The following is a 27,036-nucleotide window of genomic DNA, read 5'->3' as shown; positions in this document are numbered from 1 at the left end:
AATCTATGCTCTCCGGTGGCCAAGTCAGTCATCTCAGTCCAGTGAAATAAGCAATGAATGCGTGAGTCTCCATGGAGGTAAACTAAGTACTCCAGTCTGCAAAAACAAGCTTCACAATGTCACAAAATCTTTAGAAAAATAGATAATGTGATCCCAATATATCTCATCTCCCCCTTCAAGAGCCATAGAGCTGAATCCAGTCTTGAGTACCACTCTTTACATAGTTAATCCCAGGGAGATAGTTTTAGTGGTTTCTGGGTAACTTGGTTGAAATCAATTTGACCAAAAACAATTTAGCTAAAAGCAATTTGATTGGAAGAATCTCTCCAGATGTTACTTGGTCAAAAATGAATATCCTGGCCAGGCCCCAGGATAGTAGCTGTAGTCCCAGCTACTCGGAAGAGTGAGGCAGACAGATCTCTTGAGCCCAGGAGTGTGAGGTTCCAGCGAGCTATGATGATGCCACTGCACTCTAGCCCAAGCAACAAAGTGAGACCCTGTCTCAAAAAAAAAAAAAAAATCCTTAGTCATCATTATTTCTAGTTTCAGTGATAATTATTGATTGAATGAGCAAAAATGGGCAATTCTCTACCCACATATAGCAGTGACTTCCCCTGGATAAGTGGAATTGTGGGTGTTTTTATAGTCTTCTTTTGCTGGCTTGCATTTTAATCATAAAGCAGGCAAGGTCATGATTTTCTGCATTGCTTTTGTGATAAAAGAAAAAGTGAAATGAAGGGATATGGAATTTGTCAGGGTTTGAGGGTTTTGTTTTCCCCTTCTTTAAATTTTTCTAATTCACTTTAAGCCAGTATGCCAGCTGCGCTTGTTTGGCAATTTTTCTATTTTTGTGAATAGGGATGAAGGATATTTAGTTTGTTCCAACTAGTCCCTTATTGTTAGAGAGCACAGAGCAAGAATAATTGCCTGGAAATAAATTAGAAATTTTAAAAAACAAAAAAGGAGAAAGCAACAGAAATTTGATGTTTTTTATAAATGCTTTAAAATGCATTAAAAGGGACAACAACCCCATGTTGTACCACAATTTCTAGTAATCAAGACTACCATCAACTAGTACGCAGGGTGTTGATTGTGTAACTCCAGACAGCAGCATGGACACAGCCTAGGATATGAAGGGCGCCCCCTACAGTTGTGCCAACCGAAATGTAAACTGACCTAATATACTACTTCTCTGTCAGATTGTTCCTGGCCTAATTGTAAACTGTTGTTTTAATGGGTTGGAATACTTGTTTATACTTTTGCCTCAGGACTCCTGGATAGTCATAAGGATCTTAAAGAATCCTAACTTCAGTGCTCTAAGGCTGGAATGTCATGTGCTGTTCTAATGCTTTGGGGAGGATTTGTTTTATTTTGTTTAAAAGACTAGTATTATGGCAAACACCCTGTATTTATTGAGTTTCTATTACTGAACTGGTTGTTCTTCCCCCAATCTGACCCCCAGGGTAATGTTTCTAACTCACTGGCTTGCTTTAATTTTTCAGTATCTCCCTCCACATTTCTGAACACTATCTAAGCTCTTCAGTTTAGAATTCAGCTATAAAAAAAAAGAATGAAATCCTGTCATTCGTGGCAACATGGATGAATCTGGAGGACATTATGTTAAGTGAAACAAGTCAGGCACAGAAATATAAACACTGCATGTTTTCATTCATATGTGGGAGCTAATAAAAATTGAGCTCATAAAATTCGAGAGTAGTTGTGGTTATTTGAGGCTGGGAAGAGTAGGGAGTGGAGGATAGGTAGAGGTTGGTTAACAGATATGAAACTACAGCTAGATAGGAGGAATAATTTCTAGTATTCTATAGCACTGTAGGGTGACTATAGTTAATGACTTATCATGTATTTTCAAAAGACCTGAAGAGGCCGGGCACAGTGATCCTAGCACTCTGGGAGGCCGAGGCAGGCGGATTGCTCGAGATCAGGAGTTCAAAACCAGCCTGACCAAGAGCGAGAGCCCGTCTCTACTATAAATAGAAAGAAATTAATTGGCCACCTAATATATATAAAAAATTAGCTGGGCATGGTGGCACATGCCTATAGTCCCAGCTACTCAGGAGGCTGAGGCAGCAGGATTGCTTGAGCCCAGGAGTTTGAGGTTGCTGTGAGCTAGGCTGACTCCACGGCACTCACTCCAGCCTGGACAACAAAGCGAGACTCTGTCTCAAGAAAAAAAAAAAAAAAAAGACCTGAAGAGAGGATCCCAACACAAAGAAATGGTAAATGTTCGAGGTGATGGTTATGCTAATTACTCTGCCATGATCATTACACATTGTCTACATGTATTGAAATATCACTCTACATTCCATACATATATATAATTAGTACATGTCAACTAAAAATAAAAGGAAAAAATTTATATATCAATAAAAGAAAGGAAATGCAAACAGGAATAAATCAATAAATAAATGCCTTAATAGAACTTTCAAAGCTCTTTGTATCTCAGCCTCACCTCTCACCATGCACCCAAGACCCCTGCTACGGTAGACTCCTTGAAGACCCGCAAGTGCACTGTGCTTGCATTCATCTCCCTGCCTGTGCACATTCCGATCCTGTTTCCTAAAACCCACCCCTTCCTCTGTGCCTGACTAGCCCCTGATTGTCCTTTGTACCTAGCCCAGAAGTCCCCTCTGTAGGAAATCTTCCCTGACCCACTCCTCCTTCTGGGAACCTGCTCTCTGAACTCCTGCTGCATCCTATACACCTACTGTTCCAGTGCTCACACCAAAACGTTACAACATATGACGCTCTTTAGCAAAATCATTTCTCACAATAAAAAAAAAAAAAAAAAACATATGACGCTCTATGATGCATCGTGTAAGCACCTTTCTGTTACCCTCAATAGACTGGGCCTTCCCAGAGGGCAAGAACTACATCCTGATTTTTCTGTACATTCATTGCCTCACATACTTTCACACATTTAGTGCATGCTAAGTTAATGTTAGTTGAATGAATCAATGAATGTAAATGCTTCTAAAGTATCTGTCGTTACATAGTCCAGGAAATACAAATGTGCTTTAGAATATGATCTGGAACCTTATAGAAAAATCTCACTGGGGAGGCAAAGCCTAAACATATGAAGTAGATGACAGGATAACGCAATATGAAATTAATAGTAGAAAGAGCTAACATTTCTGTGCTGTGTTCTACCTGCCAAGCACTATTCTGAGTGGTTCACTCTATTATTAATAACTAATTTAAGCCTTGAAATAACCCTCTATTATATTAACATATAATAATATATACACATATATTATAGGCATATTACTTCTGTGTGTGTGTATACAGAGGGCCCAATGCTAAGGTACAAGCACGTATCCTTTTGATACCTTCCTTAGAGTCCCTTCATTTCTCTTTAAAAACCTGAATGGCCACTAACAGCCACTTCCTTTAATCCCAGCAATCTAGCCCTACTTTGGCTAGTGCTTAACAGATCTTCATCAACACAAATGAGTTTAATATTAGTTTCAGGTTTGCGAAGGGTCACTCTTGGTACTCCTTCTGGCTTTTGCTCTAGGTGGAGAGGTTGTCTAAATTCTTTCAGTGGGAGATTTGAAAAGCCCAGGCTACTTTCCAAAACATGCCCTGACCTAGAAAGTCAGAGCCCAGAAGATAATTTTGCTGAGCGTGTTTCACCAAGTGACCTGCCCAGAACAAACAAGATGGCAGCTCTGATAAGAAAATCAGTTTACTCTTCCTCGGTTTCTTTTTATCCCTTTCGGTTGAAATTCTTGAGTTTCTGTATTTGGAATTACATAACAATTTTTTTCTGTTTGAAACTTCTGTTTGTTTGTTTGTATTTTGTCTAGTAATAATGGAACATAAGAGATAAAATTCACCGAGTAAACAATGTTGTAGAGGGGAGGTAGATGAGAACATTAATATTTTTGCTCAGATAGAATTTCCACAGCCTCATCATTAATAAACCATTTGAAACATAGTAGAAATCCTTTATAACTGCAGTATTTAATAAAAATAAGAGTCAATTCACAGCCTCAAAACATAATCTAATAAAAGCCTGTGATAGGCTTAACATCTGATTTTGGTGTAAAAACAATGTCCCCAAATTACATTTTGACCTTGAAAAATTAAACCCAGAATGAATGGAAGGAGGACGTTGTACTCACAACAGTTTGTCTCAGCAGCTGTGCTGGCCTAGTGACAATCTAGTTATCACGGTGATAAACTATATAAAAGCAAACCCTTTCATTCCAGTAATGATTTCCACAGAGGATTTTCAAAGTACCTTGGGAAATTATTCCATTAATATTCATTAAGTGCACATAGTGACAGTAACTGAAGAACAGGGCTTCAGTGAAGTCACAGGTTCTTCGGAGATATATCCAGGACCCTGTTTCTACCTCACTGATCACCCACGAGGCTAGGATTTCTCTTCACTACATCAGTCAAAAGACCCTTCCTTATAAATCAAGTGCCTTCTACCCAGAATGCTATAATTTATAGAAAGTTTTCTGCTTCTGTAGCAAGTTAATCAAGTGTTTTTCATTATACCTTTATCCCCATTGTGTCCTTGATTTTTCAAGTATCTTAAACCAAAATCCAAGTTTTCGTGATAATATATATGGGTAAATTGCTAGCTATTAATAGAGAAATAGATACACACACACACCCCAACTTTGTAGTAAAATTTTCACTGTGTTTCAAATGAGGTTAGCATATTTCTCACAGGTACAAAAATGGCTCCTTTGGAGTTATATATGAGTTGATAATTGACCTCAAAGCAAAAACGTGATGTCCTCTGTCTTATCAAAATATACTAATTTTACCCAAATTACTTTTTAATTCCATGTGCCTGAATCATCTACAAAAAGACACTCAAGAAAACACCATACCGGGGAGGGGGGGGGGATGTTTTGGCTTAAAAATTAGCTTTTATATTATTCTTTCATAAAAATAGTATATTCTGCCACATTTTTTGTCTTTTTCAGCAGATATGTTGAACAGAAACAGTGGAAAATGTTCATGTGATGAATAAATATCTTTTCTTTTCCTTCCATTAGATATTTTCTCAATGATTTCTGACTCCAGTGGGGTGATGGTTTATGGACGGTACGACCAATTCCTTCGGGAAGTTCTCAAACTACCCACGGCGGTTTTCGAAGGTCCTTCATTTGGTTACACAGAACAGTCAGCTAGATCCTGTTTCTCCCAGCAGGTAGGGGAAAAATTTGTTTAAGGAAATATCTCTCAAACAGTGGTTGCTACTCTTGTAGATGTCATTTCAAGTCACAGATACACAGGCAAATTCTACTTGATAACAACCTGCCAGGTGTCTTCCAGCCTCTGACAAATGACCTAGGAGCCAATGACTAAATTGAACACACCTGGGTGATAATAATAATGTGGTGTTCACTAACCATGAGGCAGGCACCGTGCTAAATTCTTTACTTTCATTGTCAAAGTTAATGCTTACAACAACTCCACACCCTCAGTATCATTATTATTAATGGCATTGCACTATCAAAAGGGCTGAATTGTCTCAGTTAGCCTCACATGAAACACATGTGTCACCCAGCAGCTAACTTTACCAATGTTTAGCAAAGGAAATCAAAAAGAAATCCCAGCACATGCCACATGGCACTCTGGGAGGCCCACAATATGGCACACACAGCTGCCTCACTCTTCCACGACATGATCCATTTGGGGTCTAGAATGGTGTGTTTTAACCGGATATGGCCCATTAGCCCAAGGAAGCTGCAAAGTTCTGGGGGGCTTTCCATGTTTGTAAGGCTTTAGTAGTGTAGAACAACTGCATGCCTATTCTCCTATATAGTGCAGTGGTAGTTTATAAATCCATAAATTGGAGCTTTGTTTACAATTTTTTAAAAATCCAAAGTGACCAGGTATGTCTCTAAAAGGATACCTTAGAGAAGAAATCAGTGTATAACAGCCCCTGAAAAACTGCTTTAACTATCCAGCTAGTAAACTTTCTAAGTCTGTTTAGTTGGTGATCTGGTAGATCAAAACTGCATCAGGTTGCCCTATGGGTGATGAATTTTTGTGCACTCATAAATGTATCCATAGAGTTAGTAAGGAAGCGATGGCTACTACACTAATGCTAACTCTGCTCCCCTGTCATCCCACCCAGGAAAGCTTTCTGACTCTCTCCACTTTCCCATGGCCAGGTTCAGGTGCCCCTGTGCATTCTTCCTTATCTCTGCTCCAACTAAAACATGCTTCTCTGCCTGTTTCCTTCTGGAGTTGGTGACATCAGAATGGAACCACTCACCTAAGCCTCCTTCTAGATTCCTTCTTCACCCACAATTTCTCATTAGTCATCAGATCCTACTGCTTTCACTTTATAAATATTTTTCAGGTCACCTTTCCTCTTCCTCATATACTTCCTGGACCATTGTAGGCAATAGATGGCTCTCCCCACTATGCATTTATTTGTTTGTACGTTTGTTTGTTTATTGTATGTCCCATTACATTCCAAACTCATTCAGAAACTCATTATATTTAATAAAAAGACATTTTGCCAGGCACAGTGGCCTACTAAGCCAGGAAGATCACTTGAGGACAGGAGTTAGAGACCAGCCTGGACAATGTAGCAAGGCCCTAACTCTAAAAAATTTTAAAAAATAGCCAGGCATGGTAGTGTGTGCCTATAGTCCCAGCTACTTGGGAGGCTAAGACGGGAGGATTGCTTGAGGCTTGAGCCCAGGAGTTGGAGGTTAGGGTGAGCTCTGATCATACCACTGCAGCAGTCCACCATAGGTGGCAAAGCAAGACCCTGTCTCTAAAAAAAAAAAGAGGAAAAAAATAAAAAGACATTTTAAGAGGTCCTCAAAATGCAAAATGCATATGTACAATGTACAACAGGATGAAAATGCAAGAAAAGAAAATGAAGGAGGCTTCCTCTCCCTGAATCCATCCTAATTCCCACCTGTGACCATACCAACCTGCCGCTCTCCCACTTAGCAGATGTCATTGCCTGCAGGAGAAAGCTCACTCTCTTGAGCTTGCCCTCCAGCTCCCACAGGCCCTCTATCTCCTGTCCCTCACGCTGCCCGCTGTTTCTTGAGTCTGTGCTTTTGCACATGTTCTCTCTGTCTCAGGAGTCCTTTCCATTCTTACCACCAACTCCTTTTTCTTGCCCAAATGTCACTTTCTCCAAAAAGCTTTCACAAAAGACTTTAAGCCCCTATCTTAACCATCTTTGTATCTTTAAAATGTAAAAGGCACACAACGAATGTTCACTATACTGAACTGATTTAAAAATTAGTAAGTCTTTTCTTTTTACTGAAACTATTTTTTAAAGCAGTGTCAATTATTTCAAAACACAGATCTATTAACCTATAATTTTTTCAGTTTTACTGCTTTCTAGATTTTCTCATGACATTCTAAGTGTATGGCTTCTTATATTTTTACAGTGCTGTATGGTCCATATGTTGAATTGTCTGATTCATGCCTTGCAACAGCCCTGTGAGCTAACAAGGAGAATATTCTTTTTTAATAATATAAAGTTCAAAGCTAGTGTGCACAGGAGGCTGAGTTTTTAACTTTGATCTTCTAACTCTAATTCCAATCTGTTAATGTTACTCTTATGTTTTTCTTCTTGTTGTTGTTTTGCTTTTATTTTGTGCATTATTAGTTCATTTCTACAAATATGAAGATGGTCTGACCCAAGGAAATGTAGCCACATGTTCTATTACTTTACTCAATCAGAGAAACAAGAACAATTTTATTTATTTATGAATTTTTAAATTTTAGGTGGTGTATTACAGAATCTTTGGTATAAATGTACTAATGCCTCAGAATATGTCTCATTCAAAATTAGGTAAATAATAGGCCTGGGTTTGTTTTTAACTTAAAAGAACCGATATATTAAAAAAAACAGCTATATATTATATTGACATGCTCAAAATTCCTTTTGAACTATTCTATAGATTGTTCTGTTGTATAATTTTTATATATCCTTAATGATTGGAAATTTATACAAGTTGAAGTCATCATAACATTTTTGGAAACTTAGGAGTGGCTAAATGTCACTTAGGAGTGACGTTTAGCCAGCATGGCAAATGGTCAAAATGGATAAAATCATTTGAAGTCCATAAAGAGGTAACACAAATAAAAATAACAAGACCAGTTTGTGTATGTACTTCATAAACTGGCTGTAACAGCACTTTGAATGGTGAAATTCCAAAACTATTTGAAATGCTTCATTGGAAAGAGTCCAAGCCATCCCAAGAGATTGTTTTGAAAAACAATATTCTCTTAGATATATAAATTATGGTAGCTTTTTAAAAAATATCTCATTACTTATACTTTCTATAATATATATTTTAATAATAACGTTAAAATCAACCCTATAGAAAGCTTGCTATTTAGTATTACGAGAAAAGATGAAAATTGTAAATATCTGTTGATAATAAAAGATTAATTTAATTAAGGGGTACCAAATAGTTGATCAGTGAATTACAAGGATTAGTGTAGAGTGTAGGCCTTAAAAAGATACCATACCTCTTTAGGACTGATTTCTTATTGAAAAATATAAAACTGTCGCATCCACTTTGATATTCTAATTCAAAATTTCAAATGAAATAGTGATTTTTGTGTATAAATATGTAATTTTGTTATTCATACTATTATAGTACATATTTTAATATAGTGTTATTTTTGTCATTTTGAAAGAAACTTATACTTATAGATTATATATATATATATATATATATAATCATTCTTTCTCTACATCAAAAGGACCAGGATAATGAGACAGATGGAATTGAGAGGAAAAATGTATAAAGAATGGAAAGAAGAGAATTTTTTAAAAACTTAGATTGTTCTCTGACAGAATTTCCTCCTAATCTTTTATGACAGAACCACTCACATTAACCACTAAATATTTAGTACTTAAGGAAGTTGAGGAAACTTGAAAAGGAAATCGTTCTACAAACTCAGAAGACCAACTGATAGGGGAATTACAGTAGAGTAAGCTCTGATGAATCATTGAGTAAAATTCCATGAAGAATTTCAATTCTTCATTTTTCCTCATCATTTTTATAATATACTGTCCCTCTTCTATAAAAGTGATGCTCTCAGAACTGTTTTTCTCCTGGTGATGCTGTTGACTCGGCCTCAGTGGGGACAGTTCAGTCTTATGTATGCTCAAGTATAAAAAGAAATCAATTCTGAACGAGTTTAATAACACATTTGACAAATTCTGTTTCTTTAGGTATTAGAGGTTAATTGAGAGCCTTGTTTCTTCAGTCTACATAGCAGGTAAATTACATAGCAGGTAAATTAAGATTATTCTCTGTTCAAAATTTTTGTGCGTTTTTTGTTTTGTTTTGTTTGATGCAGAAAAAAGTCACGTTAAATGGTTTCTTGGACACGCTCATGTCGGACCCTCCCCCGCAGTGCCTGGTCTGGTTGCCTCTCTTGCATCGACTGGCAAATGTAGAAAACGGTGAGTCGTTACTACTGAGTAAAGGCAGTTTTTAAAATGATTTCAATCAGGCCATCAGGTCTACAGGTATTAAGCCCAGATTATTGTTTTAGGGAAGTCTATTTAGTGGTTCTTAGTTTTATTTAGAATAGAACTAACCCATCTTCCTGATCAGTAAGACCTTACGGGACCACTGCAAAATGAGCACTGTCAGTTCTAAAAACCTATGACATCTCATCGTGTTCCTCTCAATTATAAGTCAAGTGTGACTTAAAGACTTGATACCCCAGAAGAAGAACCTCAGTAAGGCATGTGATATTTTCTTGTATTTGTTTTTATCTGAATCTGCAATATTGGTATATGTGGTACTATTTCTTCCCAAGCACTCAGCCAGGAATAGGTGGGGGAGATGTGGCAAAAAATTTAGATAAGCACCCTGCTAATCTTTTGTCATGCGCTCCAAATTATAATCTTTCAATAGTTGTACTTATATTATAGATAAGAGTAAACATAACTTTTATAGCATGCTTTAAAAAAAAAAAGAAAAGCAGGTATTTCTAGGATAAAAGTAGCCACTTTTGGCATATCCAAACTTAAATATGAAATATAGTTCAGAACAAGATTTAAAGAAATGTAAATGTGGAACAGCTCAGTGCCTCCATCTAATCTTTAGGTTTTTCTATTTATTGTTTAATGTAACTCTGAAATTTCTCCAGACTTGAATAGAAAATAATTTATCCTATGTCTCTTACTAGAATCTTAACTTCTGTATATTTATTTAATATACAATGGGGCTAACATTAGCTTAATTTTAAATTCTTATTCAGAATTTTTAGCCTCTGCACTTACTTATCTTGGTTAAAAGTTATGAATTTATTTTGTTTTGCTTATGGAGAAAATTTAAAGAATGAACTTAGTTTCTTTGCAATCACTAACAATCATAGTTTTTTTATGCTTCTTATCCATATGCAGAAGCAAGGAGCAGTCAAGGTCCATATTATTATGCAAGATGAGTTCTTCATATTACTGTTTACTGTTCTAGAACTAGTCATTTTCCAATCATAAAGCTGTAATTTCATTCCCTCTCTCTCAGTATTTCCTGTCACAGGAGATGGGTTTCTTAGGCACTGTCCCAGAGCCTAAGTCCCTAGATTTAAGTCCCATCCTCGTCTTTCCCAAGAGCCAGAAAAGGGAGATTATCATGCTCGTTCAGGAGAAAATACACCCAGAACTGGTTATATCTTTGTGTTTACACTTTGCTTTTTACTTTCATTTATTCTTATTTGCATTCTTTTTTTTTTTTGACTGGTTAGCCAGAGAATAACTTTACCAAAGGCAAGAATCATTATTGTTATTTTAGTATCTTTAGCTCATAACATGTAGACAAGTACTTGAATTTGATACTTATTAGCTTCCAATCTCAAATATTTTACCTTGCTTGTTTTATAATTCAAATCCTGCCAAAAAAAAAAAAAAGTCAATTGTCTCTTGAACTATCTGAATTAGAATTGTTTTCAGATAATTTACTCATCTTTTGAAGCCCTATTCACCTGTCTCAGGAAAGAAAAAAAAACTGTTAGATGAAGGCCATGCCACTTATTAAATAAACCTGTTCGCCACTCCAGTTTTTAAAAAGTAACTCAATTCTCTCATCCAGTTTTTCCACTCTCCTACCATTTTCCTTTCTTTTTTCCTCCTCTTGTCCTCTGTTTCTCTAATATTTGTTCTCGACCCACTGGACAGTCAGCTGTATTCATTCCTTGTTCTTCTGAGTCTTCAGTGAGCTGTGCTGGTCTCCTAGAGACACGGAGCAGTTTGGGGTAAAAGCAAGTCATTTTGGGTTATTTAAATTCTTGTAGTGTAAGAGACGATGGGAGTAGAAAGAGCAAACAGCATTAGTGATTTGTGTTGTTAAAAGGACACTTCTTCTCCCTCCTATTTCATTTCTTCCACCACCCCCCACAGCCATGTTTGAAAAGGGTAGTAAGATTTCAGGAGTGAACTAAATGCCTCTCTGAGCCAAAATCCACTGTGAACTGAAATTGTGGCACACAGCAGAAAAATGCCGTTCCTGTTAAGCTGTATTTTTCTTTATTCCAGTTCATACATTTGTTTCCTTTTCATCATTTATTTCCCCCCTTAGTCTTCCATCCGGTTGAGTGTTCCTACTGCCACAGCGAGAGTATGATGGGGTTTCGCTACCGATGCCAACAGTGTCACAATTACCAGCTCTGTCAGGACTGCTTCTGGAGGGGACATGCCGGTGGTTCCCATAGCAACCAGCACCAAATGAAAGAGTACACGTCATGGGTAAGCCGAGACCCAGGCAATACATACAGTTGGATGTGCGGGTGTCACTCAGAATGAAAGGGAATATCAAGGACGGTGACAAAATTAAGAGACAAACTTACCTTTTACCCACATTCCAACATTCAGTCCCCCTTCCTGCCATCCCAGCCTCACTGGGATCTCTTGCTTATTCTAACTGAACCCTGTGTAGCTTCCTGAAACTTAAAATACAGGAAGACTCAAACTGTGTTACTTCTTGGAATACAGATAATTCAGTACTGATTTAAATAACAACTAAACGGCAAACACCTTCTGGAACATATTCTTATAGTTCACAGTAAGTTAAGGTTTTTTATAAGTTTCGTTTTGTTTTTGTGTGTATGTGTGGAAATTGCTTAAAAGTTATTGTTATTTGCATAGTCGTTGTAAGTGCATAACAGGAGTATTAAGGAAAGAAGTGTGTGAGAGTGTGGACTTCATGATACTGTTGCATTTTACTTTTTTGCAGGAAGTTGGGTGGGGGGAGGAGAGATTGTGGTTATATTAGCAAATCATCTTTTTAGGAATAGTGGTGTGAGTGACCAACTTGGTAAAGGTGACATGTGAGTGTCTGTGTGATAGGTTTCTTGGAAGCATGTGGCACTGGGTCTATTGGATGAAATTGACTCTCTCAGTGTGCTTGCTGTTCAAATGGTTTACAGTTTGCTGACATCTGTCCTAGTTAAACTCAAAGAACAGTTCCAGCAATGCTGCTTTTGTGCATTTCTTCAAGGATTGCTCTAGGTATAGATTGGTTTCTGTGGGATATAACATTAGCCCTGCTGGCCCCGCTTGGAATAGTTCTATCACAAGAAAATGCAAACTTTTTGAGTGTTTCTACATTTTAATGCATTTTGATTCAACATGTAGTATTTACTTAAGGAGTAATTTATTGTTCTTGTTTTAAAAAGGTCTTCAGAACTTATTATTGGGAACTGATATTCAGTGTAAATATACTAGTAGTTCATCACCTGTCATATTCTGAATTCAAGTTACAGTTCCTCACTAAGGCAGAGTATACCGAGAACTTCATGCCAGTTCAAATGCCACCCCTCACTGTTGGTTATGTTGTATGCTGAAGATAGGTAGACTAACGTGGATCATGAACTACTATTTAGTATAGAAGCTAGGCGCTAACACTTCCTATTTTCTTATTGTCAACATATTACCAGTTTTCAGACTTCTGTCACAGATCCTGAAGGGTTGACGTTTCAAGACTAATCATTTTTAGTTTTTGTTTTACGTAAATGCTAAAGCCACATAAGGAGCCCCTTTCTTGGGGGTGGTAGACTCTAAAATTTTATGGCAGGGTGCTGTCTTTACAAGAGGACAAAGGGGCCTGTGGTTTATGGGGTGAAGAGCTGTTGCTGCTGCTGCTGTTTAAGTGTTCTGAGAATTACACCCCCTAACAAAAGCCAAAGAGGTACTCCTTGAACTACACTCTTATGACTTCGCTTTGAAATAATGAGGACAAAAATCGCTTCGTTGTATTACCAATTATGGACTCTAGGTGTAAAAGAAAGCGACAAAATTATAAACAGCTTCTTATGGAAAGGAAAATTTTGGTTAAGATTTATTATGTGTGGTAGACTATATTTTATAATTCTGATTGTGTAATGTTGAGATGAACATTACACCAGTCTAAAGGAAAAAGGTAGCATGATGCTCTGGAAAGAACATGAACTTCAAATTCTAAAGACTCAGATTGAAGTTCCACCATACCTGAAACATCTTGCACCTGGATTCCTGCAAAAACCTTCCACTCCTCTTCTTTCTTCCATTCCTATCCCCTTCACAGACCATTTTATGTTCTTCAGTGGGAGCAATCCTTCTGGAATCGGGTCTGATGCTGTCACCCTGTGATTTAAACTCTTCCTCTTCTGCATCTGCCCTTGGGATAATGACACAGTCCTTGACTTTCCATAATAAGAACTGTGACCCTCCATCCCCCTCTTTCCTCTCCCAAAGGGCTGTCTGCTTCCTCCAGCTTGAATGACTTCCCCAGTCCCCTGAGATTTAGTCAGAAAGACTCCCACTAACCCATGAAGTCCCAGCTCAGGTGTCCCATGAACAATGACTGCTACCATTTACTGCAATATCTGCTGATGCTAAACAGCAGGAGGTAACTTGTTCCACCACTCTAGTCCCAGCATGGAGCAAACTTCCAGACTTAGAGTAGGCCTTCAAAAAGGACTTCTTGAATGAATGAATGAATGAATGAATGAATGACTGTTATCAAAAGCAAATCACTTGGTACAATATTGCATCAGTGTTAGTCATTATCAATCACTTCTACCTTTCTTCTTCTTTCCAGAAATCACCTGCTAAGAAGCTAACTAACGCATTAAGCAAGTCCCTGAGCTGTGCTTCCAGCCGTGAACCTTTGCACCCCATGTTCCCCGATCAGCCTGAGAAGCCACTCAACTTGGCTCACATTGTGTGAGTATCCCTGCCCTCCAAATGAAGAGACATCTTCCTTCACTGACAAGGGTCTGGAGTCACACAAAGGCAATTTCATGTCAGCTGCCAGGGACCAAGTCTTAAAATTTAATTTTTTTGAAAAAAAAAAAGAGTCAAAGTAATACCATTGTAATGTTTTCTTGCTGAGGTCTATAGTACTTCATCCCACTATAGAAGTAAAGCATGCAACACTAGCGTTCTTCACCTAGAGATGGAAAATATTCAAAAAGCTTATTTATAAAATACAGATGTTAGCGGTGTCCACACATTGGAAGTTAACAATCAATGAAATTACTGTGATAAAAAAGAAAAAGAAAAAAAATTTTCAAGCATATTACACCTTAACATCATATGTGCTTTGAGTCCCTGTGTTTCACTTCTGAACAGTCCCAGTCAGCCTAACCACCTCGGGACCAGTGTTGACTATAGTTGATAGCCACAGATGAACGCACACAGTGACTTTAGCCAACAGGAGTGATATGACTTTTCTAATTTTTCATTTAGCAAAATAAAATTGTGAACATTTAAAAATAACGTAATGGAAACATATATGTATATGTTACCTATTCTGATTTCCATTACAAGTAAGGCTGCCTATAAAGTAAAACAAGCTTACAGTGCTTTGAAGCTTTCCAATCACACAAGAGCAAAACAGATTCGTCATCAATGCACAGCACGAGCTATCGTGCGGACTATGAGTGCTGGCTGTGGGCAAGGTTTCGCGGCTGGTGAGCGTGGTCCCGAAGTGGTTAAAGATGCCAAAAAACCTAGAAATTGCTTTGGTTTCTTATCCCAAGCTACCTGTATAACTTTAGGAGAATCATGGCAGGGGAAGGTTGGGTGGGGAGGATTGGGGGGGTGGGTGTACAATTAGTAGAAAAATTCATCAGAACATCCAAAAGAATATTTTGTCCAAAGTATGTGTGAGTTTGGTGGCAGAGGGTATTGAGCCAGTGAATCGGGCCACCACCTATCTCTGCTCTTCCCAGAAGTTTTATGCCTTGGAGCCTCTCTCAGGCCTGGGTGACCAAGATAAGGGGGGCTTAGCTAGAAGAAACTGTTTCTTCCTTGGTGTTACCTTGGGCTCAGAGAAGAAAGAAGCTCATTACCCGCTTCTGTGCACAAGCAAGAATTATGTAGTCACAGTTGCCTCCTTGTGAACTGCCTTTCAGTGTCAGTGCAGCGAAAGGCAGTTCAGTGAGACCTGTAGCACCGTCGGGCCTATGTTTGCACATGAACTTAAAGAGGTGAACTGATCAGACCTACACATAATAGAAACTCACCAATGCAAAGTTCATTCTTCAGGAAGTTCAGGAAATGATCCGTAAGAGGCACTGTGGTGGATGTGAGACCCTTGTGAAAGCAGCAACTCTGTCCTCTGATGGACCTACGCAAATGCCATCAAATGATTTCTGCTGTGTCCTGCCTCTGAGCTTTGTGTGAATACTACGGGGCTTTGTTTTGCTTGCTCCTGAGTGTGCTCTGAGGGATCACCGACCTCAACAATATCCGCAGACTGGAGACTCCTGTTTCTCAACTTACATGTTGGCATGGGCTAAGCCTCCAGAAACTAAAGTAAACAAATTCTGTAGACTGTGGTTCACTTATTTTTGGAAATTATGCTCCTAAATTTAAGCCTTAAAATAAGCCAGGGGTAAATAAATCTGGGCAGAGTCCCAAAGGGCCAACCACTTGCAGAATCTACCTCATAGGAGCTGTTCTTACTTAGGTCTCGACTTTCCTTCTATAGCCAGATAGCGACAGTCACTACGGTGCTAATGAATGAACACAATGAAATGAGAGGAAACCTGTGCTTTCTGAGCTCAGCCAGGAAGCACTTTCTACCAGCCCTGCTAGGAGATTCACCCCAAGAGAGCAGCCTTTAATCCGAGCTGCTGGGCAGGATAAAGATAGAGCGTGTGGATGTGAACGCCTAGGTCCAAGAGCTTTGCAGTAGAGTGGAATGAGGATTTTGCTCCTGCTTCTAGAAAGGATTAAAAAGGAGGCACTGTGAAATACAAGTTAATTTCACAGTGAATCCCATTGGAGTATTACCTAGCCCAGGTCCTTGTACCTAGTCAGTGCTCAGGATGTATGTGTGTGCATGAATTATTTAATCGGCTAATGAGTAATAACTTTTAAATTTTAACTTACAGAGCCAGGAACAATAGCACATGACTGTAGTCCCAACCATTTGGTGGCTGAGGTGGGAGGATCACTTGAGCCCAGGAGTTCAAGTCCAGCTTGGGCAACATAGCGAGACCCCATCTGTAATTAATAAATAAATAATTGTTTAAAAATTTTAAAATTCTAGGAAGAGTGTGATCTGAGCTGTTATTCATTGAATTAACTGGGGGCAATATATAAATAATAGATTGTTAATTTAATTTCTATGGAAAATTTTCAAGATTCCCTTAAGATTCTATACAAAATGTTCCTTTTTCTGAGAAAACGTCCATGTACTTAACCAGATCTTCAAAAGAGTCCTTGAATCAAAATACTGGTCTGTACTCACTAATAATATATTTTTTCAGGGTGAAAGTTTCAATTTAAAAATGAAAACTGTGCAAGATATTTAGTTGTTGGAATAACATACAAGAAATTCTGGACATACAATGTCCAGTCTATATTAGAACAGAATATTTTTTTCTATTCTTAGCCGTAGACATTTTTTTCATATTTGTTTCTTTATCCAAAAGCTGTTACCATGAACAGATATCCATACAGATTCTGGGGGTTTTTTGATGAGGATATTCTAAGACTTCTAATTTTAAAATATGTGCCTAGGAACAGTGGCTCACACCCGTAATCCCAGCACTTTGGGGTGGGGGGAGATTAATGAGGCCAGGAGGCTGAGACCAGCCTGAGCAACATGGTGAGACCCCATCTCCACAAATAAATTTAACACTTAGCCAGTTGTGGTGTTTTGTGGCTATAGATCCAGCTACTGGGGAGGCTGAGGCACAAGGATAGCTTGAGCCCAGGAGATCAAGGCTGCAGGGAGCTGTGACTATCTCACTAGACTCTAGCCTAGACCTTGTCTCTACGAAAAAAAAAAAAAAAAAGAAAATGCTGTTGATTCAGCTATTCTACATTATCATAGACACAAAAAGACCATTTAAGTGACAAAATAAATGGCATTATACTTTAATCTTTTTTTTTTAATTTTTTTTTTATTTTGGCATATTATGGGGGTACAGATTTTAAGGTTTCAATAAATGCCCATTTCCCCCCTCCCCCCAAAAGTCTGAGTCTCCATCATGACCATCCCCCAGATGGTGCACATCTCACTCATTATGTATGTATATACCCGCCCCCCTCCCCCCTCCCACCTGCCCAATACCCTATTACTGTAGTACCTATGTGTCCACTTAGGTGCTACTCAGTTAATACCAGTTTGCTGGAGAATATATCTGGTGCTTGTTTTTCCATTCTTGGGATACTTCACTTAGTAGTATGGGTTCCAGCTCTAACCAGGAAAATATAAGATGTGCTATATCACCGTTGTTTCTTAGAGCTGAATAGTTACTTTAATCTTTATAAAGAATACTAATCTGCTATAATATTAATATAATATTAATCTAATTAATATAATTATTAATATTAATTAATAATTATTAATTAATATAATATTAATCTGCTATAATGAACATGTATGTGGAATCAATGAATATTCATACTTCTTCCAAGTGTTTATAGATTTAATTTTAATAAAGTGGACAAAAATGTATGACATTCCATAGCACATAACCTATTACCATAAGCCATAAACAGGTTGTGGTACTACTATTTCTCACACACACTCACATTTGCATGTGGAAATGAAGCAGGTGACACACAGAAAATGCGGTTCTTTTACTATAGCCAGGGGATTTTTTATACCCATGCAGTACAGCGGCACTGCCAGTCATGAATTAGTCTTTAAATAGAAATGAACAGGTGGTGACATTTTGGTATTTTGGCATTTGCTCTTAGCTATTGTATTGCTTGTAAATGTTACCATGATTAACATTCTCTATTCTATTCAATTTTTTTTTTTTTTTTTTGCTGCCAAAAGTGATACTTGGTAAGTAGTTCAGTAGTCCCCGATGTGGTTATAAAGACTAATAATTATAAGTGATTATGAGACACAAAACAAGTAAGTCACATGAGGCTTGTTTAAAACTAATTCTACCTGTGCTAAACACTTTTGCATTACAAGAAGGTTACCAATTTTATTAAAAATGTCCTCTGTGAAGTCCTTGTTCAGAAAGATAACTTTGCACTAGGCCCTTGTAACTTAATCCAGCTTGTGAAGCTGTTTCTTTTTCATAAAAGTAAATATGTTTAAAATTCCCATGTGACCTATTTTTTAGATAAAGTAACTTACCATTTGATTATGGAGGAAATAGGAACTTCAGCCTCTCTGAAAGCCATTATCTTGGGCCAAGATTAGCCATTCTAGTGTCCCAAGTTCAACATTTCAATGGTGAACCCTAAACATGAAGCAATTGCTAAGAAACCACAATTTCAGCTTTGTAGGGACCAGGTTCAATAGAGTAAATTTACTGAGTTAGTTAAAAAGTATTCCAAGTCCACTTGTTTTCTCATTTACTAGAGATATAGTAAGTTTAGAAAGTTAAAAATAAAAAGAAAAGAAAATCAGAAATGTGGGGTCAAGTTTATTTTTTCAACTTTTTTTCAAAACTACAATGAAGGTATTTTATTCTGTTCTCTTTTTTAAAAACCGATGTACCAAACTTTCATAATTCACAGAAGACATATATAAAATTAGTATCCTTCTTATAAAGTGAAGGTGTTCAGCTTAAGGCAGAATTAGTTTTAAACTAGTCTTGTGTTGCTCACTTGTATCAAGATACGTCTTAGATAAGTAATGCAAAACACTAAGATTATTTGCAGATATTGAGTTATGTCTAGAGTAGATGAAATCATGAACCTGCTATTTTGATCTCATCCAACAAGTAATGTGTTACAAAATCTCAGAACATAGTGTATGTGGCACCAGCTACCAAGGAAAAAGTTTCAATGAATTTTTGCATACAGTGCTGACATTTTAAAACCTACATGGCAAAATGTCCACTCCAAATAAGTACATTGGGATAAACAAGTCTACCTTTTTTCCCAGAATTTCTTCATTGTAGAATCCAACAGACTTTGGTTCCCTAAGGTAAAAATAAAACCATTTACAGATTTGGCTCTTAAGCCAACACAAATTGATTGTATAGGCTACTATAATTAATGTCATTAATCTCATCTCCAAAAGATTCTATACTATCAAATTCCAATATAGTATTATAGTGAAACTAACATTTCCTCTGCTCGGAATAATGCCCTGCCTCATCTTCTGTCTTCTGAACTCTAAATTCCATCTCATATCATCATTTGCTATCTTACATTGAACCTTTAAAAAGACTAAAAACTGCTTGGAGATGAGATAGGGATCTTAGCCCTATCATCTGAACTAAGACATTCATGACAGGAAAAGAATGACAGAATAAAAAGAATATAAGATTCTGGAAGACAGCCCCCATGCTCTTGGTGTTTAGAACCATGGATAATTCTGAGGAATATTGGATCCTATTTTATTTCTTTCATCATAAGAAAAAAGAGTTTATGGGATGTCTTACACCATATATCCTACAAGATGGATCATCCAAATAAAAGAAACTTAGTAAATCCTTGTGGTGGTTAATTCCCTCTTCACTTAGAACAAAGGGAAGATAAGGTACAGTATGATTTTGCAGCCTGTGTCCTTCCAGACCAGGTATATTGGAGAGAGGGCCATTGTCATGGAGAAGACAGAATAAAGTTTCCAAAGCCTCAGGAATCCTCCTGTTTCAAAGGTGATGTAGATTTGCGATAGTAGTGTTTTCAGGGCTTCTCTCTTTAGACGACAGTAGAAATAAAGCTAATGGCTTCCTTAAAATCTTAGCTCCATTGAGAATATGATTCAATGAAATGCCAAGACTCAAAGCTAATGGATAAACACTCCCAAGGTGTCCAGAGATCTTACTCCCAATGTTTAACTGAGATTTTATATACTTAAGGAAATATAACTATAAAATATTTAAAGAATTTAATTGGAAAATGTAAGATTTTATATTGATCCTGGGCAATATAGAATTCTGATCTTCCCATGCCCTTTCCTCGAGGGATGGTGGATAATTTTTAAGTTGTGACTTCTATTTGTTTTAACTTTCCATACACGCTGTATTTTGTTTTAGGCCTCCCAGACCTGTAACCAGCATGAACGACACCCTGTTCTCCCACTCTGTTCCCTCCTCAGGAAGCCCTTTCATTACCAGGAGGTAAGTTCCTATCCTGTTATAAAATCAGCCTTTTCTTTTGATTCTATGGCAAGAAAAATATTCTAGTGAAGCCAAGTGCAGAATATTATTATTGGAAACTAGTTTATAAATATCCATCATAAGTGTTCAATTTCATTCATTTGGCTGCATTTAGAGAGGGCGAGGATGGCTTTGGGGGTTGATGTCACTTTCTGGAAACCTGCATTTATAATCTACCCAAAGTAAGCATGTGGGGTCTATTTCAATTTTGTGACTGACACACACGGATTCTACCCCACTGATAAAGTCACTTTCATAGCATTTGAATGAAGTCAAAGAATTGGAATTTCAAGATGCAGTGGTGTATTATTATATAGAGTCTGAAACATCTCCTTATTTAAAGCTCCGGATATAAAAGAATCCTCTTCTTGGTGAACTCTAGAGTTCCTGAGGCTAAAGGCTGAAGACCAAACTTGGAAATATAGTTTCCATATAAGTAGTTTCTTGGATGATAACAGAACTTAAAAAAAATAAAAACAACTTGGATATGTGTCTCATCTTTTTGCACAAGATCCACCCCCATGTAAGCAAGGAACAAGAGAAGCAAACACTTCTCTAAGAGTTAGCATTGCATATATCATCTGTCAGGAGGTGCTCTAATCCATCTGATCAAATATCATAAATCAAGCACCAGAAAACTATTTAATAACTACATGGAGAAGGCTCACGGGAAAGTAGAAACAACTGTAAGGAACATTAAGTGAGTGATTAAACATAAGATTTCAAATGCCTTTCAGCAGAAAAAAAATAATAATAATGCCCTCATATTTCATGAAACACATATAATTCATCTTTTCCCTGAAGAGGTTTATAAGGTACCAATTCCACTGTAATATCCTGGTACATTCTCCTGGGGATTTGAAGACGTGAGGCTAAAATCACTGCTGATTTTTCCCCTGAATTCCTGTATTTACCCATCAGCAGGAACCTGAGATGAAGATGTTCCCCACAGCTGTAATAAACAAAATGTGGCAGCACAGAGTGTTTGCAGTGTATAAATTAAGCCTGTTAACAAGTGGAAAGGAGGAGGCAGTTATACTGCACGATGTCCCCAGTGAAATAACATGGTTCAGGTCCTCAGTAACTTCCTTTTAGCACTCTTTTTAAGAGCCACCAGCAAACGTGACCATTTTTTTTCCTGAAACAAAATCATAAACCGTGCAGTCTGTAAAAGACATGGATATGTGCATCTATCTAGGGAGGACCTGACATGATGTTTATACAAAGATGTGCTTTTATTAGGAAGCTCGACATTCTGCAGATGCCAAGCAGAGGCAGACCCCATCCTTACTGAAGGTCATTTTATATCATTTCAGCTCGGGCGGTGCTTATGGTGGATGCGTCTAGATGGATAACATGACTTCTTCTACCCTAAACTATTCCTATAACACTTTGAGCTGTTCTGGTTCCTCCAGGGTGCATGGTACCCATTAACCCAAAATATGATCATTTCCCTTTTTTCCCATTTTCAGTCCTTTTGGAATGCTCCCTGTGACCCACAGACATGTTGTTTAAAGCGTGCAGTTCTTCCTATCGCCACAGAGATTGGCCTCCGGTTTCTGTGTTAAGGGTGCTGTTCAATAAAGTTGTATACACTAAATGTCTTTCCTCTCTGAGTGGGCCTTGCTCTGTCCATGGGAGGTTTTAATGAGGTCTCATTGTTTGAATCTCTCAGGTTACCTGAGGGGATAAGTGCATCCAGCCCTGTGGCTGAAGAGCATTGCCTCATCAAGCTGTGTGTAAATCAGCTTGAGCACGGTGCACGGTCAGTATCCCCACCCTGAATCGCTAATCGTAGTCCTAGTTCCATAGCCAGCTGATAGTCATGCTACCGCGGCACTAAAATCCTCTTGTAGTATGTCTTCTTGGAGATAGACATCTTCTGAGGTTGAATGGGATTCTACTGAAAGACTTCTCAGTTCTTTCCTCTCTTTCCCACTTGCTTTATTGATTTCGTAGCCTCATACCAGTATATATGAGATGCATATATGTGAAGAGTACCAACCTCGATCGTGTTTGGACAAATCTCTGCTTTTATACAATTTGCAAAACCCCAGATGGTGATTTCTAAGACTCTTGAATTAAGGAATCTCTTGGAGAAAGATCGTTAGCGCTAACTGGGCGAGGCTAAGACAATGCCCTGTGGCTGGGCTTTACTGCAGTTAAAGACTTGAGGACTTGCACCTTTCTATCTCCCTGGGCCTGGGCCCTGTTTCCCCCACAGAGAGGGCAGTCTGATTCCTACTGAATATAAAATTTCAAAACCAGTTTCCTGTTCTCAGGGCTTATTTTGTACTACTTGATAATGCTGGTGGTGACCCACTTTTTATTTCTTAACCATGTGGAAACCCTAATGTTGATGGCAATGCGTCATGCCAGATGTAGGCAGAAGTTAAAGGTCCCACACTTTCTATAATTAGAACAGAGCCAAAGCAGTATGACCTAGAGCTCTGCCCTCACCCCTAACGCATCCCAACTGCCCCCCCTTACAATCAAATAAAACCTAAGCAAGCCAAGAATAGTACTGGCCAGTATTAGGGCAGCATTGAGAAAGTAGGCAAGTTCGCCTTATTTTATTTAGCCTGAGTGTTCAGTCTTTTGTATTTTGACAGATCTTAGAAAGATAAAGCAGAATGAGGATGAAGTGAAATCACCACTCCTGAATCCTTACCACAAACCCCTGGCATTATTCACCTAGGGCCCTTCACAAGCATATGACTTTGATCTTCAAAAGGCACAAGGGTATATCTTTGAAGTCTTTTGACATCCTAGTAATCTGCCTGACACAGATTTATGAGTGTGTACCTCTGTTGCCACCACCATCTGTCACATCCCCTGTTCTTATGTCCTTTTCTAACTATATGCTGGATTCCCTTTTCCCATACTTAAAAGAAAATAAGCAATTCTCAAAGGCACTTTCCCTTAGTCCTTTGAAGTCTTCTTGTGTGTGTGTGTGTGTGTGTGTGTGTGTGTGTGTGTATTCATGTGTATGGTCTGTGTGTGCACACACATGTATGTGTATGCTCAGTGCCAGTTAGCAGTTGGGTAAGATGTGAGTCAAAAACTAATTCATGGACAAACTCATCTCATTCATTTGCTTGATCATAAATCATATCTCTAAAGCTAGATTATTTTCTTATAAATTTATAGGAAAGAATGGCTAGACTGTTGGAAATCTATCATCACCACTAGGAAGAGATGCAAGGGTTATGTGTGGAGGGCCAGCAACATTAGCTAAGCTTATGAAAGAGAGTATATTGTTATTGCCAATATTATTTCAATGACTGGCCACAAAGCCAGGCCCAAAAGGCCCTTTCTCCCATTCACAGCCCATAGCCAGGTGCCCCTTAGAATCTGCTATTTTTGTTGGCATCATGCTTCCTTTGTAAAATCTTAATTATCTTACCAAAATCCTTACTTAGTGTATGTGAGAGAGTTAACCAATCCTTTCCAATGTGGAATAAGCTTCTTTAACTATGACCTGTCTTCTTTGTTAGTTACAGTAAAGACATTCTGAAAGCTTGAATAAGGTTAGTTTCTTTTACCTCTAATATTAGAAACATCACTTAAATGTTTCAAAGGTATTTTCATAGTTGCAACCTCTAAAGTGGTAACCACTCACAAAAAGAATCATTTCGGCTATTATATATAACATCTAGCCAGATCTTATCAGTCTACCAAATATTACAAAATTGCTTATAACTCATATCATGCATTGAACACAATCCAATATGCTATTTTCTGGTTTATCACAGCAATAAGTAGTTAATTACTGAGGCTGTATTTGGCTCTGTATTTCTTATGAGAAGGGCACCACCAACACTGAGTACTTCCCAAACCCTAACTCTTCCCAGTGGAGCAGCATTTGTGAGTTATTTTTGTCGGTTGAGTGGTTGGTCAATTAGTTGACTGATTTAGGTTTCCAATCAAAGAAATTCTAATTAACAGTATTTTTTTCATTTTTCTTCAAACACTTTCACTTACCAAAAGATTCTTTACCTACCAACCCAGGCTTTTAATCTGACTTAAAATATTCAAACTAAGTTTTAAATATTTGTGATTTGGTAATCAGAAAGGATTAAAATTTAGAGACTGAATTCAGCCATTGAAGTCAAAGTTTTCTCCATAGCTAACTTATTTCGAAGATTAATGCCCATCCATTTTCAGGCATAAAAATAGATAAATTTGTAAATTAGCATCTGGCACCATCATGAAGATTTCCTCACTCTTTTCAAACTTTCTAGGCATGTTTTGTGAAATCTGATGAAATTTGAAATAATCTCTCTCTGCAGATAATTCTTTACTTCATGTAGCCCTGAAGCTTCGCTAATATGCTAGATTTTTTCAAATTTAAATTAGTCTTCACGTTTATCTCTAACAATTTCCTATACTAAATTAATGCATAATTAAAACCACAGTCACCTCTCTTCTTCTCTTTAAGAACACCTATTCTTTTTTACTTTTCCTTTTTATTTTTGCTTTGGTTGTTTTCTGTGCATTCCCCATACCCAGCAAACATTCCTAGAGGCTCTCTTGGCAAAAATATAATTGGTATGGCTTGATGATATCTGGGGACAATATAGTAAATATAGTGAATCAAATGTGACCTAAGAATTCTTATTTCTTCCCTACTACCTGCTTAAGATGGTTCAACTTTCATACTAGCCTGAATTTATGACAGCTAATTTTCCCACTGAGACACTGACTTATTTGTTTATGCTTGTCTACTGAATTGCATGTAGTCAAAATTTTATATTTCAGATCTAACCTATTAAAAGCTAAAAAAGGAAACAAGCAATAATTTCAAAAAATTATCTCTTGACAGAACTGATTTGTGGACTGTTTTATTGTACTTAAATTAGTATGATGACCTTACTAGTAGACCTTGTAAATTACAGCAAGAAGCAAATTTTTTTAACAATAGGCAGTTACTTAAGGAAAGAGCCAATTTAACAAGTCATCCTTCACAAATCCAAATACCACACGTACTTATGAATTATTAAAAATCAATAGAAATTAAAATATCTGCTCTCAATTTGCTATCATTCAAATATTATTTTCCTTTTAACTATTGTGATAATAATTATTCCACATTAACATAATTTGTTTATGTGGTATTGGTTCTCTGTGAGACTGCAGCCAGGCCTTTAAGATTATGTTCAATAAAAGAAAAAAAAAAACCTTTGACCAGGGCTACTATAGTAACCAAACATAAGCAGAAATGGTTTTAAAAGAATATATTTTAGGTTTAGGCAAAAATTCAGGGGGCATTTATGTATAATTTTGTTACCTTAGTACACCACAAAAATGTTTCCACTAAAGTAAAAATACTGATATTGTTTGTTACCCTTCAAAACTAAGGGGAGAATTTTTTAAAATAAACATGAAATATTTTGGAAATTGTTCCATCCTTTCAGAACCCATTGTATCATCATGTGTACATACATGTGTGTTTGTGTATGCATGAAAAACTTTGGAAGAATTTTATTTATCTTTAGATATGCTACTTTCCAGAGGTATAAAATGCAAATGGTCAGAAAAATCAAGATTTTTTTAGAAAAAGAAAACAGTCTAAAGGAATATTTTCTGCAATAATAATTTTTCTTCCTGGAGAACACATAAACTTCAAAAGTTGCCATGTCATACCCCCCAGGGTATAATTGTTACCACACCCATCAATAAAGGGATATGCTCATGCAGTGGCAAGGGCTTGGTAAAAAAAAAAAAAGACAACAATAGAAAAAAGAGATGTGTGTACTTACAAATTTTGAGATGTCAGTCTTGTTCCTCCTTGAGACTCAGATTAGAAAAGATGTATTACCACTGATCAAGGTGAGCCCCAAGGAGTTCCTAGTTTCAGAAGTTAAAAGAAAGAATGCATTTAATGCATTTTGATTTGAGGACGGGACATGTAAAACAAGGAGAAGCTTTCAGAGCTCGAGCTGGAGTTATGCAAAAGCCATTGTTGCATTTGGATGCACCAATATGCTGGAAGCACTCCTTCCTTAATAGAGACATAGGTTTCAATGTGCCGGATCCTAAAGCCCACATGAATTGGAAATATCACTTAACTTCTCCTTGCAAACTTCCAAGCTACAAAATGAAAGTTCAAAAATCTGAATTATTCCTAAAATATTGTGAGAATACATCACCTTGAAGGGATCATAATAAACTACATATCATCACCGTCTTAGTTCATTTGTGTTACTGTGAAGGAATACCTGAGGGTGAGTAATTTATAAAGAAAAGAGGTTTATTTGCCGCATAGTTCAGCAGGGTGTGCATGAAGCATGATGCCTACATCTGCTCGGCTTCTAGTGAGGGCTTCAGGCTGCTTCCCATCATGGTGGAAGGTGAAAAAGAGCTGGCTTGTGCAGAGATCACATGGTGAGAGAGGAAGCACAGGAGAGTAGGGAGGTGCCGGTTCTCATGGGAAAAAATAGAGAGATAATTCACTCATTATCATGAAGATGG

The 27,036-nt window shown here is 37.5% G+C and overlaps 1 protein-coding gene across 24 annotated transcripts in view; it reads left to right on the top strand.

Moving 5' to 3' along the window:
- The window catches only part of DTNA (dystrobrevin alpha), a 354,661-nt gene that overhangs the window by 271,365 nt on the left and 56,260 nt on the right, over positions 1-27,036 (top strand). For 11 of the 24 annotated variants that reach the window (XM_075993547.1, XM_075993546.1, XM_075993545.1 and 8 more), the window contains 5 exons: positions 5,040-5,194; positions 9,343-9,448; positions 11,571-11,737; positions 14,070-14,194; positions 20,440-20,523. In XM_075993547.1, the coding sequence (XP_075849662.1) occupies positions 5,040-5,194; positions 9,343-9,448; positions 11,571-11,737; positions 14,070-14,194; positions 20,440-20,523 (637 nt within the window). Of the gene's footprint in view, positions 1-5,039; positions 5,195-9,342; positions 9,449-11,570; positions 12,054-14,069; positions 14,195-20,439; positions 20,524-21,878; positions 22,213-22,237; positions 22,328-27,036 lie in introns of those variants that run through there. The other 13 variants (XM_075993544.1, XM_075993537.1, XM_075993543.1 and 10 more) reach the window with 3 other exon arrangements.

The sequence above is a fragment of the Microcebus murinus genome, chromosome 17 (assembly GCF_040939455.1).
Source record: "Microcebus murinus isolate Inina chromosome 17, M.murinus_Inina_mat1.0, whole genome shotgun sequence".
NCBI classification, from domain to species: Eukaryota; Metazoa; Chordata; class Mammalia; order Primates; family Cheirogaleidae; genus Microcebus; species Microcebus murinus.
This window is presented reverse-complemented; position numbering and strand designations above follow the sequence as displayed.